General features: G+C 43.2%; 1 protein-coding gene across 2 annotated transcripts in view; it reads right to left on the reverse strand.

Annotated features, from left to right (window-relative positions):
• Positions 1–14,420, reverse strand: part of DDX31 (DEAD-box helicase 31) — a 73,021-nt gene that overhangs the window by 22,381 nt on the left and 36,220 nt on the right. For both annotated transcript variants that reach the window (XM_084650408.1, XM_084650407.1), the window contains 3 exons: positions 10,247–10,328; positions 4,760–4,871; positions 577–757 (listed from right to left, as the gene is read on the reverse strand). In XM_084650408.1, the coding sequence (XP_084506534.1) occupies positions 577–757; positions 4,760–4,871; positions 10,247–10,328 (375 nt within the window). The remainder of the gene's footprint in view (positions 1–576; positions 758–4,759; positions 4,872–10,246; positions 10,329–14,420) is intronic.

Here is a 14,420-nt window from a genome sequence, read left to right on the forward strand (position 1 = left end):
AAATTCTGCCTCTTCACAGGTGGCCAGAGGACGGCCAGGAGCACAGTGTATCGTCTACTCAATGTGGGCACTCAGTAGCAGTTGAGTCGCCCTCCTCTCAGAGCAGGTAATGCTTTTCCTGAGAGCCACCCACTGCATCCCACCGTCTTGTGAGTGACTTTTGGGTAGCAAGTCATTCAGAACCCCAGGGCCTCTCCATGACCCCAGACCCCAGCACAGCTTGTAAAGAGGAGGATGGCTGTTATTAAAGCAGAAGTCAATAGGGCAAACAAAAAACGCTAGCCCTCTTGAAGTAGCTCTTTCCACTGCAAACAGAAACTATCAGGCCTTTTTCTTTTCTCTCTCCTGGGGGAGGCTCCTGACTGATTGGATGGTGGGATATTGTGTTGACAGTAGAAACAGTGGACCCAGAGGGGCAGGTGGTTTTTGTGTCCTCATCTCCATCTTTCTGCTCCTCAATTTATCCCAGTTTTCTCCCATTATTTCTCAGCCCCGTTGGTAGAAAACATTCAAACCAGGGGTAAAAACTGCATGCGCATGACGTGGCCCTGGCTCCAGAGAGCTGGACCTTCCTACCTTTTTGGTTTCAGTTTGGTTTTCTTTCCTGGACTGGCAGCCATGGAGGTGCTGAGGTTCTGAGGGGCGTCTCTCAGCCCAAAGCTCTTGGCCACATGGCCCAGGTGGAGGGATTTGATGTGGAAGATGTGCTTCAGGGTCTTGGGGTAGGTGGTGTAGGAGCGAAGGAAAGACTGCAGTGCTGCGAAAGACAGAGAGAGATATTTTTTTTTTAAACCTATTCCATCCTGCCTGTCTCAGCTGAAAGGATGTTGCCTAGCCATTTGTGACACCCTGGATATCAGCTCTAGGAATGGTTGGGATATTAAAAATATGTGAAGTACTAGTGCAATCCTGTAGGAGGAGGAATGTTGTGAGGAGAGAGGTCAGGAGCAGAAAAGAAACGACATGAAGATACACTAGGTTTGCACAGGTCTGCCTCTTCTAAACACTGTCCCCCTGCCCAACAGGGTGGTGGTCTTCCACCTGCTCAGGAACTGAGCTGGTGCCCTTGTCCAGTAGAAACTTTGAGAGGGGAAAAAAGGGACGAAAGAGGAGGAAGAAGACAGGAAGGAAGTGGGATGAAGAGAGGCAGAGAAAAGGTTGTGAGGAGGGTGGGGGACAGACTCCTCCGGTACCACAATCCCAGCAGCCAATAAATTCTTCGCCAGTCACCAGCTAGTCCCTTAGAAATACCTGAGAGACACATGGATTTTCCATTTCATCACCAGGCTGAGAACAGAGCTCATTTTTTAAAAGGGGAAAAAAAAAAACCCCCAGCAGCATGTATATTTCCTTTGAGTCTTTACCCCTCTAATGCCTTCCTCAGATCCTACTGCTCTAAGGACAAGTCTCATGAATGGCAACACTGCGAACCACACCTGAGGGGATCCCAGAATGCTAACGGCACCCACACTTCAGGCTGCAGCTTTCCTCTCTGCTACTGGGACACTCTTTGACCGACGTTCACCCCCAACTTCCAAAATCCCCTGCTCGGCTCACTAAATCTCCCATTCGTGCCTCCCACTCAGACCTGCACCTAAAGCTCCCTCTCACAGTCCCCGACAGCAGCAAGCTCTAAACTCTAACCTCCCATGCCCTTGCTTGTTGAGCCACTGGACCAGCAAGTTTGCCCACAGCTTAAATCTAATCTCTCAGCAGCAGCAGGAGCGTGGAGTTTATGAACAGTAATAAAAATGTCATTTTAACAGCTCAGCTCCTGGAAGGACCTTGGGAATCCATCAAAGCTCTGTTTACTGAGTAAAGCGAAAGCCTTTTCCCAATCGATGAGAAGAAACTCAGGTGAATCCTTTCGCACCCCTCCCCTGATTTCCTACCGGGAGTCTTTCAGGGACATCTGAACAACTAGGGACCAGTGTTTTCGGAGAGGATGCTTAACATTTCAAAGGCGCAGTCTGCTGGAGAGGCCCTCGATAAGACACCAAGAGCAATAAGGACCCAGCTTGAATGCTCTCAAAATCCCAATACTCCTCTCTCTCAATAAAGCTATGGGGTCAAATTCACTCCTGCTGTAAGGTGTAACTCCCATGAAAAATTCTAAGGCAGCTGCACCCACTTGCATCAGCTCAGAATCTGGCCCACTGACTATTTCACTTCCATCCAAGCTATAAAGTCCCTTACAGCACTTAAAACGCTTGGATCCCAAGGACCTTGGGGAGCCAATCCTTTTGGAAGCAGCCTGTAATCAAACACTGGACGTTACCACTGACTTGGTGAGAAAATGCAGAAAAGGGAAACAAATGCACTGCTGGCATGGTTTCCAATGGCTTGTCTGCCATGAAGGCAAAAGCCAGCTGCAAATGTTAATTATTCATGATTCTTGGCTCGGAAGGGGAGGAAGAAGGGAGTCTATGGAAGCTAGTCAGTGATGGAAAATTTGCATATGCAAATAGTGGAACCGGAGAAGGGGGGACGGGCAGCCCTGGTTCAAGACAAACAGTGGGTGCATCATGTTTCAACATTTCATGACATTCTGTATGCATTTCCCCACAGCAGCCATCAAAAGTCATCAGCATGTAGCTCAGCAACAAGAGCGTGTGTATAGTTACACTGTGCCTGCACAGACATGGATATGTTTTGTACAGGACTCAAGCCCATTCAGTTGTTTCCTTTTGTCACAGTCTATTACAGGGAGCGTGGTCTGGAGACATGAGCAGGGCACTAGGGCCCAGGACTATTCCCAGCCCTTCTGCTGACTCTGCATGACCACTTGCAAGTCATGGAACGGTTCTCGGCCTCAGAGTTTCCTCAGCTGTAAAATGGGGATAACTGGGGACACTCACTGGAATGTCAAGAAGCCTAGTTCGTTAGGAACAAGAATTTGATCAGGAAGGAGGGCTTGGCCCTTGTGTTTGTAATCAGCTTTGAGGTACTTGGTTAAAAACCATAAAAGTACTATAGCATCAATTAAGCAATGAATAGCAACACCCATGACAGCGAGGTTTGGCTACTATACTTTGCAAGTCTCTAGCACCTTCCATCCAAGGAGCTCAAAGCACTTTAAAACATGAATGAGTTAAGCCTCCCAGGCCTCCAGAGGAGGGAGGCAAGAATTAAAGGAGAAAACAAGGCAGAGAGAGATTCTATGACATACCCAAAGTGAAAGCCAGGACCAGAACCCGAGAATTCTGACTCCCAGTTCCTTGCTCATCATCATCTTGATGCACGCCGTTTGAAATGTACAGATTAGATTAGGGTAGGAAGATCTATTACTAAGCATGATTCCTTCACTATACCCTTACTCAAGAAGCTAGCACGACATTCAGAAAATAGCCCTCTTGGCAACAGACCCAGCCATTTGTCTTACATTTAAATACAACAGCCTTGAATCCTGAATTTACATGATATATTGGGCGCATCTTCTCCCTCCCCAGCATGTACAAGATGGTGCTCTGTGGTCCTTTTCTTTATTTGTACCTTAAAACAGAATGATCTTTTCTGGCAGACATTACCATCCACAAGGAAAGTATTTCGCTTTTATGGTAGGTTTTTGTTTTGGTAAGGATGATTCAGATTGTTAATAACTCAATACACAGAGTGAATTCATAAAGAACCCTCCTCTCTTAGAAGTTAATGGGAAGTTCTGAAGAACTGAAGCCAATGGGAATTCTACTGAAGTTAGGACAGCAACGTTTAGTCCGTACCTGAGTGGGATGGGAAGAAATTGACCAGGAGGCGAAGTAGATGGAAGGAAGAAGTTAAAAGGAAAACAAACAAACAAACAATCTACTTATACATTTACCCTAGAGCATAGATGGTTCAGTTCCTTGGGTGCAGGATTGGGGTCCTCGAAAGGGCATCCAATATTAAGTTTGGGTAACACTTAGTAATTTGCCTTGGATACTGTCTTCACAACAGGTACTTTGTTTTTGCATGCACATTCTCCTGTGCCCCAGATCTGCCTTGCAGAACAGGAGGGCTGTAACAGTTCATATTGTTTGGTTTGGTTTCTGCCAGGAGGCAGTGCATCAGTACAGGATCTCTGGCCACTTCCCTGGTAATTTTCCCCCAGAGCAGACACAATTTCTTGCCCCCTGTCCCACTTCCATATTCTCAAATCTAGGTATAGATGGTAAAAACTCACTGCATTGCTCTGTACCATACTTTACATATCCTATCTGGCAAAAACAGAAGATGAAACCGCAGATTTGTACATAAAGATGCAATAATCATTGTAGTTATCAGTGATTGTGCTTTCTCTGCTATTGGTGTGCTTTCCTCCATGCACACACGTACACACACGTACACACACATCAAATGGAAATATATCCTTGGCTGAGGGCTGCTAGGCGTTTCTTCCAAGACATTCTGTCTCACTGGGTCAAATGCACCCCTGGTGTGAACAGTGGATTCAATGCAGTTACAGCCAAGATGAGGTTAGCCAGTTGCCTCTGACCTTCCCCTTGTAACACACAACCTAGACACTCACGTGACTAGGTCAGAGCCGCCTGGATGCAAATCCTAATGAAAGCCAAGACTGAACCTCATTTGTGCGTAATACGTGAAAATAAGAAATTAATATTTAATATCGTTATAAAGCCTTCTGCTTCCATTTCAACCCCCCTTAGAGACACTGGCCCCGAATGCTTCTGCTAGGCCTTTCCCCCAAAGACTTCCCCATCAGAGGGGAATCCTTTCAGTTTGTATCAGCCATTCGGTAATAAGTTTAAAGAAACCTACTGACCTTTCTTTGCCCACCGGACAGTTCCCTCACTGGAGTGCACATAATTTTCAAATTCGGTCTGCAAGACCGTCGCCCGTTCCCGCACTTCCTGGGGGTTCACGCCACGAGATTTCTAGGAGGGCGGTGGGAGGATTAGAGGAAAGACAGAGTTTGAGTCAGGAATAATGAAGCAGTTTAGAATAGATTTAATAACAGTAAAATCACACAGTAACCACCCCAGGGCCAACGAGGGTAATCCTCTCAATATTACTAGGGAAAAAAATATGTATAGATAAAGATGTTAAAGTCAAAGCAACCAGTGAGCACTGCTTCGTGACGGGAGCAAATCAGGTTTAATTTTGTGTTTTCTAACACCTATTACGTATGTTTTCCCCCCCTCCTGCTAGCAGCCACTTTGGATTCACCAATTTAGCTTCCAATCTTGGTTACAGCAGAGTCAGTCTGGAATAACTCCATCCAGATCAGTGGAGTTACTCCAGACTGACACCACTGGGCCCAGTTTTCTCTTGCGTTTTAGAATGATGTTATGCTAAGTAAAACAGGGAGTAAATCAATCCATCCATCCATATAACCAGTCCTGCCCTAGGACAATGAATTAAACCCCCCCACATTCGTTCTCTCTCATTCCCTATCAACTTCCTGCTCCTTATTCTCGTCTTCACTGATCTTCCTCTCCCTACACTTCCCAGGACTCTCCATCCAAGCTGCTCTCTCCACTTCTTTCTTCCACTCTTGGCCTACTGTCTTCCTACACCGTGAACAATCTCTTCCTTCCTGCACCCTAAGTGCCCTCTTCACTTCCTTCCAGAGAGCCCCTTTATGCAATGACGTCTCTGCACCTTCCCATGCATCAACCATTGTCCCATGTATTGCATCTGTGCACGGCAGACAAGGGGATCTAGTCATTTTACTGGATTTTTGGGGGAAAAAAGGTCTCTATATAATCTCCAAGCTACAAAGCACAGCAGACCAAATTCACTCCTGGTGACACAGGGTGCAAGGCTGACTTAAATGCAGTCATGTCTGCTTACACCTGTGGAGAACTGAATTATTAACAATAACTAATCTGATGAGCTATTTCGCAGTCGAGGGTCCATGCAAGGATATAATATGCCAGAAGTGGAGCCACCTCACAAAAGCGGACATTTGTCGTTGTCATTATCAAGTTTCTACTGACGTGAAACATAAAACTTTTTTTTCTCTCCCCTCCCCACTTTTTCTTTTGTTAAGCCTCTCAGGCAGCATAGAATGTCACCTTCCCTGCGTTTTTTAATATGAATGTGAAATTAGCGAGGTTGCCCTTTCCCCTGGCGGACAGAATCCTCTGTTATTAAAAAGTAAAGCACTTTAATAATGAAAACTTTTTCTCTTTTTCCTGTGTTTTAACTGTTTAAAATTAATGAGAAGGGCATAACAGTTGTCAAAGCGATATTGAAAGCCGGGTAGCCAGGACCGAATAAGCACGAAAATCCCTCCAGAGTGTTAAATAAACAGCGCTTCAGCCCTCTCCGAATCCCTCTGTTGGTTATTGTATACATTCTGTAACAGCACTCAGAATAGATCTGAGCGCTGGGGAGGCAGAAAGGTTTCAGAATTCCAATAAAGGCCTCAAATTAAAGACAGCCTGGTGCGAATTCCAGGAGAAAATTAAAGAGACCTCAAGCTTAAGTGACAGGTGACTTGCTTCTGTGTCACAACTGTCAGGGGATTTAGTGATAATATGGCAATATATTACAAAGGACTTTTCTTATTTCCCCCTTTAGGCTTCAAAATGAGGCATCTCTTCTTGCTGGTGCGGGAGAGGGTGGGAGTAAGACTAAAACGAGGGATAAAAACTAGGTGCATAATTTCCAAAGTGTGAGGTCAGCCCAAGAAAAATAATAAAAAAAAAAGCAAATGGAAGAAAACATAACGTACTTAGAAAACAGCTTCCTCCTTCCTCTCCTTCCTTCTCTTCTATCCCCCTCAACCCTGCCAGAAAGATTTCATTTTAAAGTTGCCCCTTAATGGGCATGAAGAAATCTGGGTTTTGATTCCTGCCTTCCAGGGAGGTTGGTCTTTAAAAAAAAAAAATCTAAATTTAAAACTGACTCAGTCGAGCAGTGTAAAAAAAAAAAAAAAAACCCACCATACACCACTGTCTGAGGCTGTGGACAGATAAAACGAGTGGATTGGCAGCTACAAGAAAGTCTGCATCCTTTACACACCCGAGTAAATCTCATTCCTGAGAGCATCCCTGTTCAAGTCAGAGAGACAATACATCTGAGGCCCTTCTACCATATGCCAAGGCCCAAAAGATAATGCATCGCAGTATTGGTTTGCTTGGCTGTTTCTCCTTCCAGATATATTTACTGCCTCAGTTAGCGGAACTAACCTTTGTAATGAACGCATGCTAAACTCTGTGTGTGTGTGTGTGTGTGTGTACGAACGTGTGTGTGTACGTGTGTGTGTACATGTGTGCACACTATGTTACATACTCCGCCTCATTTACAAAAGCTTCTACTACTCTGCGTTTGTGCAGTGCCTTGCGCAATGGCACCACATACTTGGCTGGTCCATAGGCACTGCCATAATAATAATAATTAATAAATAATAATATACACAAGGAGCAACTCATTTTATCTGAGCATTTCATGACATCACAGAAAAGAAAAAGCAAGCAGGCTAAAAAAAAAGATAGATTCTCTATTTCATAAGAGAGAAACGTATGCCTATTAAGACTGGAATTTTTTTTGGAAGGAGGGGAAGGATATTGGAAATCTCCAAGTTCATTAAGGAAGAGGGTTAATAGAAACGAGAACAGGAGGGATGTTCTTATGGTTAAAAAAAGAAGGGCGAGGCCATAACATGTCCTGCTTCTGTGATACTGGAAAACAAAATGAAGGATGTTGTTTTAATAACTTTTTATTGCCTGGCTGATTCTGATCCTCCTGCACAGTCCCTAGAACCCACCACGGTATTTTTTTTTCTACCCCTCCCCCCATAAAAGTTGAAAGATCAGATTTATTCTCTTTGTAGGTGTGTGAACAGATGTAGCCACATATATATTTTATGTGTCTAAATATAAAATATACATTTTACAGGCACTTCAGCTCACTCCCCCGTTGCTCACAGGAGCCCAAAAATGTGTGTTCCAAAGGGGTATTTATAATGGACTTCAGTCAAGGTGGTGAGAGCCGAAGAGCATTATAATGAGGTCTCTGTGTGCACAAGTCTCACGTATACATGACTCCATGCGTGGAGAGCTGATAAGGTAAAGAGAACTCTGTAACTTGCAAGTAGCAAAGTCATGACTGGGTTCGGTTACATCCTTCATAACAAGCGGAAATTAAAACTTGCAGTCGCTGTCTGTTCCACACACAGTCTATTTTGTTCCTCGTTCGTTATACTGGCCCTATGGAGAAGTCCTATAGCATTTAGTAGGGGATGATAAATTTTCCATAGACCTTTTAGAAATCACCCTATAGAATCTGACAGAGAATTAGATCCCTGACACAGAATGCTACAGGCTGCCATAGAAAGGATTGCATCCTCTATTACATTTTATAGGCTTTTAAAGAGTAATGTCTATAGAATCCTATTTAATGTCCATAGAACTACATTGGTTTCATCCCTATTAAATTTTTCAGGACATTCCCGTAACAAGATATTTCCTCTCTTGGTCAAAGTCTTTTAAACCTGTGTCAGGCAGCACCACCAACTTCCCACAGTTAGGGTGAATCCCAGCTCCACTGAATTAAATGGCAAATATCCCATTGTCTTAAAAAGGGCCAGGATTTCAACTTTAGATTGGCAAGATCCCTGGGGCAGGGATTATCTTTTTGTTATACGTACCTCACCTAGCATAATGGGGTTCTCTAGACACTACCACAAGTAATGAATGGGAATACTAACCAGTTTCCAAATATCAGTTTATTTTGGTGTGGTTAGCGGTTAGCCTTATTCTACAGATGGAGAAAATGAGGCACAAAGAGTTTGTTAATGTCAATGTTTTCAAAAGTGGCCATTGATTTGAGAGTCCTCAGTCGTTGGGTTCTCAATTCAATGCACCATGGCCCTGATTTTCACAAGCTTCAAAAACAGCTGCAATTGAAAGACCAAACCAAAACCTTCCAGAGAAAGATTTTCTCTTCCCAGACAACACAATTACACTGGCCCAAGATGGGTTATATTCTGCCCTGGGCCAGTGCCAGATTTAAAGTGGGATATCTTTAGAGCCAGCAGGGCTAGAAATTGGGAGTTTTATAATCGTTGAAAGGGGATTCCAAGTCTCCAACGGTACACACAAAGCTTACTTCTTGACAGGAGCATGCACAAGAATAAAATATGATCACTTTTGGAGGAGGTGTGCCCCTGCTTGTCCCCCCTTGTGTATGCCCCTGCTTCCAAGGATACTGGACTTCAAAGTGGTGACATTTTTATGCACAGAAAAGGTACGTTAGGTCATTTTTAAAGAATGCAGCAATCCCAAACTCACACCAATGAAGCCTTTATACTAACACACACGCTTATTAAACTATGTATTTGTTAGACTACTTTACAGACCACACTCCTGAACAATAAGGATTTGTTCCAGGCAACATACAACAGAAAATAAAAAAAAGTATATACTATATATTGACTTTAGCAAAGGGCCAGAAATACATGGGTTTTGAATAGAAATGTCAGATGATCTACAGATCTTCATTGTAGAAGATGTACGGCATAACAGAAGGATGACTATTTTTCAAAGCCATGGGAACACACACAGTTCCCAACAGAGCCGTCAGTAGGAAACTGGAAGACAGTGGACAAGTTGAAGACTGCTGGGTGATGTAATGGAACGAGTGAATTGGCAAAATAATGAGCGAGTGGAAAAATAAACCTGGATAATGCTTGACTTTCACTCACATTCTATCTAAGACCTGGGCTCTTAAACAGCAATACTCTCCAATTTGCTCTAATGACTGAAAGATCCATTGCAAGTGTCTACATTCTGGGAATGAGCAAGGAAGGGGCTGATCCAAAGCCCACCAATGTCAGTGGAAAGACTCCCATCTGCAGCAATGGGCTTTGGATCAGGCCCTGGGCGAACAAGGTGAGGATTAAAAAAGCCTGGAGAATGCATCACAAAAAATGTTTATTTACTTGGAGGACTATTGTGTAGTTTGTAATCACTTAAAATAGGTCAGAATCTGCTAGCTAATGGTCTGCAGTAGGTTTGTAAAAAGAGCAATGCAGTTTGTTTGCCATAAAAGCCCTCACTACGGCATGACCTACTGTGAAATCTTTGCTGAGCATTGTAGAGGTACGTTTTGGGGCAAAACTTTCAAGGAACATAGATTAGGGAAGTGTGGAATAGAGAGGTTCAACTGTCATTTTGCACTGCCCAGATCATGGGTTTGCTAATCCCTTGGCTTGAAGAAACAGAGCCAAGGAAAAGCCTATTTGTCATGCTTGGTTAGGAAACGAAAATTTAAGCAATTCCAAATCGGAACATTTGCTCACCTTGTTTCCCCACTGGCGCCCCTTGAAACGATCGTCTTTCATCAGGCTGGACAGAATATCCTCCATCTTCATCTCGGAGACACTGACGCAGCAGAAAAGAAAAAAAAAATTGTAATGTCTCCTCTTTTCCCAAAGACGACGCACAGCTTTCTATACGGCTGTGTCTACACCGGCAATTGAACGACAGAACTTGTGTCTTTCAGAGGTGTAAACCCTCCCGCCCCCCAAAAGACAAAAGTTTTGCCGCGACAAGTGCCAGTGTGAACAGCGCCGCCCGTTGGGGGTAGAAGTTTTTTGTCGGCAGGGGAGCCAACAAACAGCCGCTACACTGCGTAACTTTTAGGGGCATGGCTGTGGAGACATAGCCTTCAAAAGTGGACTCGATTCCTCACCAAGGGGATCAGACATAACCAGTGATCCCAAAAATGCCACAGAATGGTAAAGCGGGGCAGAAGGGACCAACGCCTAAAATTTCAGCCTGAGATGATGCCCGATACGTTTTTATAGTGCTTTTCACTCCCAAAAAGTCTCACTTCAGACACAATTTACAACACTGCCATAACAGACACGGAACCTGGGAGATGTCTGAAGACCTGGAGTGAAATCTTTGTCCTACTGAAGTCAATGAGAGTTTTTTATATTGATTTCAATAGGGCCACGATTTCACCCATAATCTTGCTCCCATTAAAGTGAAGGGAAAAATTATCACACACTTTAATGGTGCGGAAACTAACATAACAGTAGCCATGGGTGGGAAGTGAAGAACACTATAGTCCATTGGAAGATTCTTGGCTCTCACCTACCATAAAGTCTTCAATAATTAGCACTTCCAATTTTAAGGTTTAACTGAAAATTATTAATTTAGCTCTAGAGAAAAGAAGCAGGGTAACTGGGAAATATTAGTGTATTATGGAAAAAGTACCAGATAAAGTTTTCATATGGTTCCTATCCTCAGTAATTTTGAGCTGGTCAGTTTTACAGTAATAATTGATAAGACTATGAACCTCTAACACACCTGGACGAACTCAAAGGATTTAATAAACATTAAGGTGACCTGCAAAAGAAAGGAATTGAGTTTGTGCACTTGTGTGTGCATATATATGAGAGAGAGAAATTCATAGATTCAAGGCCAGAAGGGACCATTCTGACCATCTAGTCTGACCCCTATATAACATAGGCCACAGACCTTCCCCAAAATAATTCCGAAAGAATATCTTTTAGAAAAACATCCCATCTTCATTTTAAAACGGTCAGTGCTGGAGAATTCACCAATACACTTGGTAAATTGTTCTAATGGTTAATTACTCTCACTCGTACCGTCTTATTTCCAGTCTGATATTGTCTAGCTTCAACTTTCAGCCATTGGATTGTGTTACATCTTTTTTGCTAGATTGAAGAGCCCATAATTAAATATTTGTTCCCCAGGTAGATACTTATAGACTGTAATCAAGTAACCCCTTAACCTTCTCTTTGAGTCTATTGCTATAAGGCATGTTTTCTGATGTCTAATTCTTTAATCATTCTCACAGCTCTTCTCTGAACCCTCTCCAATTTATCAACATCCTTCTTGAATTGTGGACACCAGAACTGGTCGCAGTATTCCAGCAGCAGTTGCATTTATGCCCAATATAGAGGTAAAATAGCCTCTCTTCTCCTCCTCAGTTCCCCCATAACCCCCAAATCCTTTTCAGAATCACTGCTTCCCAGGACACAGCCCCCCATCCCATAAGTATGGCTGATATTCTTTGTTCCTAGATGTATAAATTTACATTTAGCCATATTAAAATGCATATTCTCTGCTGGCACCCGGTTTATTTAGTGATCCATACTGCTCTGTATCAGTGGCCTGTCCTCTTCATTATTCACCACTGCCAATTTTTGTGTCATCTGCAAGCTTTATCAGTGATGATTTTATGCTTTCTTCCAAGTCATTGATAAAAATGTTAAATAGCATAGGGCCAAGAACCAACCCCCGCAGGACCCCTTGGAGACACACCTGCTGGATGGATACTCCCGATTTACAATTACATTTTGAGACACAAGAAAGGTTTTTCCCCTGCTCCCAGAAAAGAAAGTGTTTCTTTTTGCTTATTTTTTATTAGGTCTCATCTTTCCTTGTTTTAGTGGTGGACTCCTCAGAAGACTACAGAACGTGAGACGGAGCATTCTTAGCCTTCATGGGCAGAGCATTTTTAACTCTAGCATAGGAAAGGTTTTCTCCCACATGTTAACAACCCCCTCGCCCAAATATTGTGTTGAAAAACAAATGCTTGAAATGCAGGTATAAGCATTCATAGGTCATATCTTGTGCTAATTGAAGCCAATGGAAGTTTTTCCATTGGCTTCAGTAGGACCAATATTTGGCTGTATGAACAGTACTGTATTAAGAATTAAACCAAAATTCTGGGAAAATTTGAGGGCCAAAATTTTTTTTCTGGCATATTATGCAGTTGCTCCTCCACGTTTTTCTACCTTAGCAAACTCTGTGCCCATGTGAAAGCATAGAGGGGCTCTTATTTTTAAATCACAGCATTCTAAATGTAACAAACAGATTTTTTTCGCCAAGTTCTTTTGCTTAATGCTGCCATGTGGAAGACTCCAGGTCAACGTACAGACCCATCATATCATTCCCCAGCTCAACAAGGCATGGAGTGCATCCAAGTCTCCACTGGAACACACAAAGCGTACTTCCAGGCAGGCAAGTCAACCTAGATACAATCTACATGGAGCTACTATTAGGTGGGTGCATAACTGGTTGGAAAACTGTTCCCAGAGAGTAATCATCAGTGGTTCACAGTCAAGCTGGAAGGACATATTGAGTGGGGTTTTGCAGGGATCAGTTCTGGGTCCGGTTCTGTTCAATATCTTCATCAATGATTTAGATAATGGCATAGAGAGTACACTTATAAAGTCTGCAGACGATACCAAGGTGGGAGGGGTTGCAAGTGCTTTGGAGGACAGAATTAAAATTCAAAATGATCTGGACAAACTGGAGAAATGGTCTGAAGTAAATAGGATGAAATTCAATAAGGACAAATGCAAAGTACTCCATTTAGGAAGGAACAATCAGTTGCACACATACAAAATGGGAAATGAGTGCCTTGGAAGGAGTACTGCAGAAAGGGATCTGGAGGTCATAGTGGATCACAAGCTAAATATGAGTCAACAATGTCGTAAAAAACCCCAAACATCATTCTGGGATCTATTAGCAGGAGTGTTGTAAGCAAGACACAAGAAATAATTCTTCTGCTCTACTCCACGCTGATTAGGCCTCAACTGGAGCATTGTGTCCAGTTCTGAGTGCAACATTTCAGGAAAGATGTGGACAAGCTGGAGAAAGTCCAGAGAAGAGCAACAAAAAAGATTAAAGGTCTAGAAAACATGACCTATAAGGGAAGATTGAAAAAACTAGGTGTGTTTAGTTCAGAGAAGAGAAGACAAAGAGGGTCATGATAACAGTTTTCAAGTACATAAAAGGTTGTTACAAGAAGGAGGAAGAAAAACTGTTCTCCCTAGCCTCTGAGGATAGGACAAGAATCAATGGGCTTAACTTGCAGCAAGGGCAGTTTAGGTTGAACATTAGGAAAAGGTTCCTAACTGTCAGGGTGGTTAAGCACTGGAATAAATTACCTAGGGAGGTTGTGGAATCTCCATCGTTGGAGATTTTTAAGAGCAGGTTAGACAAACATCTGCCAGGGATGGTCTAGTTAATACTTAGTCCTGCCATGAGTGCAGGGGACTGGACTAAATGACCTCTCGAGGTTCCTTCCAGTCCTACATTTCAATGATTCTGTAAAAGGCAGCCTATACAGCTCTGGAGTAGGGACCAAGCAGCCTCACTGTCACTCAGCAATGATGCTCGTCATGTGATTAAGGAGCTCCTAAAATCAGTATATTCTCACCCAGAAGGATGGTGACAGCAACAAAGGGTCTAGAGGCTAGGGGAAAAGAGTGGGATCACCAGGATTTTTCCATCCCCCACCATCCTGCAAAACAAAATACTGTAAAGGACTTTGTTTTACTAGCTTGCAGCATCCATTTCCCAGCCAAGTTATTTCCCTTTCCCACAAGATCTTGCAATCATTACGATTGAATGCAATGTTACTTGGGTTAGGGCTGATCAGACCCAGTCTCCCTGTTGGATAAGCTCACTCACCAAGTCTGACATAGCCTC

This window comes from Lepidochelys olivacea (assembly GCF_965140295.1).
Source record: "Lepidochelys olivacea isolate rLepOli2 genome assembly, chromosome: 16".
Taxonomy (NCBI): domain Eukaryota; kingdom Metazoa; phylum Chordata; order Testudines; family Cheloniidae; genus Lepidochelys; species Lepidochelys olivacea.